This window comes from Cynoglossus semilaevis, chromosome 16, assembly GCF_000523025.1.
Source record: "Cynoglossus semilaevis isolate Cse_v1.0 chromosome 16, Cse_v1.0, whole genome shotgun sequence".
In the NCBI taxonomy this organism is placed as follows: Eukaryota; Metazoa; Chordata; class Actinopteri; order Pleuronectiformes; family Cynoglossidae; genus Cynoglossus; species Cynoglossus semilaevis.
The window spans coordinates 21,655-26,969 of record NC_024322.1 but is presented as its reverse complement, the minus strand read 5'-3'; the positions used below and the strand labels follow the sequence as shown (position 1 = coordinate 26,969).

Sequence of the window (5,315 nt, the reverse complement as noted above, 5' to 3'; positions counted from 1 at the left end):
AACAACAACAACAACAACAACAATAATAATAATAATAATAATAATATACAGTCGATACCCACATTGAGCACAGTGTGAGCACATTGTTTTTGCTCACACTTCAAGAGATTAATTTTGAGTCAGACGCATTGGACCAGTCTAATTCTCTAATTCTCAATACATTCTATAGACCACCGTTAAGATGCACAGTAGGACCTGCACACTCTATGAAAACAAAATGTACAGTTATTACACATTTTTGGATGGATTTAAGTTATACTTGCACTGGCAATATTTTTGTAACACTATTTCATATTAATAATTCTATGGTTTGGATTAGTCACAAATAAAAACAGTTGTGAAACACACCTCTACCTGCTGTTGTTTACCTTATTGTTCCAGCAATATACTGACAAAAAGGTCTTTGTCATGTGCAGGAATAATAATTCATGTTACATTAATCATAATTTGTAAGGATGTCCAATATTAACTTTTTGCCGGTATCCGATATGCAATATCCAATATTGTCCAAACAGTTAATTTGCGATTCCGATATTAACTGACACTGATAAAGCAGATGCCCTGGAGGTTAAAGAAGTTAGGTGCCGTCTGCTCACTATAGTGATAGGTTAAAGCCATGTTCACTGCCTCTCCTCCAGGGGACAGACGTTTTTTCACTTTCCCCAAATTGAATAGTAATATTTATTTATTTATCTGTACAAACCATTGTATCATTTGCTGTTTCAAGCATTCTGCATACAATCCCTTATCGATATAGATAAAAAAAAAAATAGCTGCAATGCTGCCATCTAGTGATTTGGCTTGTTTAGCTTTGATAATTTTCTGTTCATGTGTTTATAAACATGTGTTAACAGAGTGATGAGAATGGTGGTGAGAGTGCGTGTATGAGTGTGAGAGGAGGAAAAGGAGTTTTTGGAGAAGCTGGGTTGAGAGGAATAAAGGAGATTAAAACAAATGACTGCAATTGTGTTTCAATTAAAGTTCTTCAGAGCACTGACGCATCTGACTGGTCTGTCATTGGGGCACTAGCACTGAGGCATCTGACTGGTCTGTCATTGGGACACAGCACTATTTTTTACAGCGTAAATAATTTCGTGAAACCCTGGCAATGTGTTATTAGGTTTTCATTATCAGAGTAAGAAACCATAATGATTCTTACAGATATTACGTAATTATGCTAATAATAATGATGCAAATATTATCGGACATCTCTAATGATTAGTCATTTAATTAATACCTGATTTAAAATGTTAATTGGTTGATAGCCCTAATGAAACATTTTTAATAACAGAAATATAGGTCATAGGTCCTATTTATATGACAGATTTGGCAAAACTGTAAAGTTTAATTAGTATCTGCTTAAACTTAGTCAGTAGCTATCCTGGTTTACTATTAGATACAAAGCTGATAAAGATAAATAGACAGATAGACAGACAGACAGACATACATACATACATACTGTACATACATACATACATACAATCATACATACATGGATGGATGGATGGATAGATAGATAGATAGACAGATAGACAGACAGACAGACAGACAGACATACATACACACATACATACATACATACAATCATACATACATGGATGGATGGATGGATGGATAGGTAGATAGATAGATAGATAGATAGACAGATAGACAGACAGACAGACATACATACATACATACTGTACATACATACATACAGTACATACAGTACATACAGTACATACATGCATACATACATACATACTGTACATACATACATACATACAATCATACATACATGGATGGATGGATGGATAGGTAGATAGATAGATAGATACATAGATACATAGATACCAGGCTGGGAAATTGCATGTAATATACACTATTAAAAAAAAAAGGACCAATGACATTTCCACAAATTAAATAAATAAATGTGAATATCCTGGATATTTTACATTGAGGAGGTTGATACAAAGAGAGGTCAATTGCTGACCTCTCTAACAGAGAGGTGCAAACATGAAAATGGACGCTTCTCACCACAGCCAATCTCATCCTCTCCATTGTCACAGTGCACCTTTCCATCACACTGAGCTGAGTATCTGATGCACTGAGAGGAAGAGCCACAACGAAATCTTTGTGCACAGCTCAGTCCCACTGCAATCACACATACATAAAAAAATGCTCAAATGTATGACCCAAATTAGCACGTATTTGTAGCCAAAATAGCTGTTTCATGCCATACTTTGGCCAACATACACCATGGAATAATACCACTCTGCTAGCCCATTGGTTTTGGCTGATCTCTAACTGTACAAAGCATAGTCACATTGTCAACATAATCAAATAAAAACAAACCCAAAATAAAAAAGGCTTGATTAGTGAAATCTGGATGGCACAGTATAAAGAAAAACATTTGTGTTTATTGATCCCAGATATTTAGGTCATTAATTGCTTCAAGTCCACGTTGTCTCACCCAGATGGAAGCTAGGGTCATATCAGTGATACCTACATGATTGGATTGGTGTTTGAGAAGGATTTTGTGGGAATTATACATGTGTTTGAGAAACCCCTGTTTGGCATAGGATGAGTCACTAGGGATCAAGTAGACCCTTATAACAGAGGGCCGGTCAGGACACTGGAGTCTCCTTTCTCTGCCCAGTGGACATACCTAGCACCTTCCTACCTGTCTCCCTAATCACTGCAGCTGTAGTCTCCCAATCATCTGGGGATTCCTCAACACAGCCCAGAACTGCCCCTACTTCCTTCCTGAAGTCTTCACAACATGTCTCTTTCCTTAATTTCCACCACTTGATCTTCTGTTCTGTCTTCTCTCTCTTCCTTTTCTTTTCTGCCATTTATAATAGTAGTAAAACACTTAATTGTATTATTATTGACCATATCTTAATTTATTTTCACTCTTTAACGATCATATGAAATTGTATTGAGTGGTGGCTTCGTGGTTAAGGAAGCAGACTTGGGCCTGGAAGGTTTCAGGTTCGAAACCACCAGCTGCCAAGTTACCAGAAGTACTCTGAGCATGGCACCGTCCCTACACACTGCTCCCTGGACAGCTTAAGCTGTACCCCTGCTCGCTTTGGTGATGGGTTAAAAGCGGAGGTAAGATTTTATTGTGCGTGCAGTGGTGTGCTGTGTCAGAATGACAAATAATTCACAAAAAAGTCACACAATACATACAGTAGCTTCTTACCTCCAAGTCCAATGCTAAGGATGAGAACGGTCACAATAATGACACATGTGGCAATCAACACCTTGACACGATGATGCTCTAGTCTCTCCTTTAAGCTTTTATATGTGTCCTGTTCTGAGGAGAAAGCAGAGTTTATATGCATCCTCACACATGATAATAATAGTAATAATAATAATAATAAAGTCTAATGTAGCAAGAGATGTTAATATGTTTTAATACTCTATCAGTTTAAACACAATGGGTCATCATGTTTTTCACATTTTCTATACCATGAAAAACCCAAAAAACAATTGGATAAGTTCCTACTCATTTCAAGTCCAAATTATTTTCAAATACTGGCAGTGCCTGATTAAGAAATTACATTTTCATACATTGTAGATTATTCAAAATACAATGGGTATACCTATTACCAGAGGTGTGGACTCGAGTCGCATGACTTGGACTCGAGTCAGGCTCGAGTCATCAATTTGATGACTTTAGACTCGACTTGACAAAATGTAAAGAGACTTGCAACTCGACTTGGACTTTAACATCAATGACTCGTGACTTCAGTTGGACTCGAGCCCTATGACTTGACAAGAGTTGATGCTTTCTCCAAAACCAAAAATGATCTGTGTAAATATATTATTATTTTGTTTAAAAGGACTAGAAAGGACTCGGAAACAGAAACGGCAAGACTTCGGACTTGATTTGACACTTTTCAGTCTTGACTTGTACTCGACTCGGACTTTGTCTGTCTTGACTTGAAACTTGAGTGCAAAGACTTGAGACTTACTTGTGACTTGCAAAGCAATGACTTGGTCCCACCTCTGCCTATTACTAATACAAACTACCAAAAACAATCATCAATCTTATATCACTACACTAACTTCTCTGAAAAGGACCCAGACCAATCTAACTTTTCAAGTGGGCTGTCAAATTCACAGTAAAAGTTAAGAATGAGAATATTGCAAATAATACCAGAGTTTTTTATTTATTTATTTTATCACATCGTGAACACCTTTTTTGGTTTTCTAGCATCTTATCCTCCATCAATTACAATTACATTAGGTTTATTTTATTTATTGAACCTCATCAGTTTAAGTTTCTCATCAGTCTGTTTATGATGTGTGTAATGACCCTTGTCTGAGGACATGTATTGTGTAAATGTGTTTTATGTGTTTTTTGTCTCCTGTGTATGTGGATTTGGGTTAGAGTGGATTGGTCGATGACGTCAATTTAAACTGATTGGCACCGGCCCTCTTCCCTTTTTCCCTTCATCATCCTTGAGCTAAGGCCTGCTGACACCTTGCCATGTGCTCTGTATTGTTTATCTTATGTAACCTTTGATTGTTTGTAATTAGGAGGAAAATAGATTTGGGACAAGCCCTTGTTTTTGTTTAAAACATTTTCTCTTGTTCTTGATAGTCAGTTTAGGTTAAAAACCCTGTATTTTGTTTTCTTTTGCTTGTTGGAGGAAAGATCGGGGTTCTCTTAGTTTTCTTTGTTGTATGCTGGGCATTGTTTCCTCACTTCCTCACAAAATAAAATCCAGCTTTAATATATAAAATATATAAATATATAAAATGAGCTATGTTGTCGGGGGCTTAATGCCCCTGGTAGGGTCTAACAAGGCCCCACCCTCCCCCCATGAAGAAAACCACAACACCAAAGAAGTTCACATCGCCCCAGATTGACGTGCTGGCGTAGGCTTGCTTATAGCTCCCCAGCTATGCCGGTCGTGTGTTGGAGTTCTCCCCACTGGGCGAGAGGGTCGCTTCCCTGCGCCTTCGGGTCAGGGATAGGTGTCTCACTGTTGTTTCTGCCTACGGGCCGAATAGCAGTGTAGAATACCCGGATACCTGTCTCCTGTGCTCCTCCTGGGGAGCGTGATCGGGAAGAACGGCCTCCCCGATCTAAATCTGAGTGGTGTTTTGTTATTGGACTACTGTGCTAGTCACAGATTGTCCATAACAAACACCATGTTCAAGCATAAGGGGGTATGTATTGGACACTCGGGTGAAGAGATGGGCTGAGCTGTCAACTGATCACCACCTGGTGGTTAGTTGGCTCCGCTTACGAGGGGCAAAGCTGGACAGACCTGGCAGACCCAAACGTATCGTGAGGGTCTGTTGGGAACGTCTGGCGG

The 5,315-nt window shown here is 38.4% G+C and overlaps 1 protein-coding gene across 1 annotated transcript in view; it reads right to left on the bottom strand.

Annotated features, from left to right (window-relative positions):
• tmprss3a (transmembrane serine protease 3a) overlaps positions 1-3,376 on the bottom strand; it is a 22,995-nt gene extending 19,619 nt beyond the window's left edge. The window contains exons 1-2 of the mRNA XM_025063697.1: positions 3,188-3,376; positions 2,017-2,133 (exon numbers count right to left, since the gene is read on the bottom strand). Coding sequence (XP_024919465.1) covers positions 2,017-2,133; positions 3,188-3,329 — 259 coding nt within the window. The 5' untranslated portion in view covers positions 3,330-3,376. The remainder of the gene's footprint in view (positions 1-2,016; positions 2,134-3,187) is intronic.
• Positions 3,377-5,315: the final 1,939 nt, after the last annotated feature.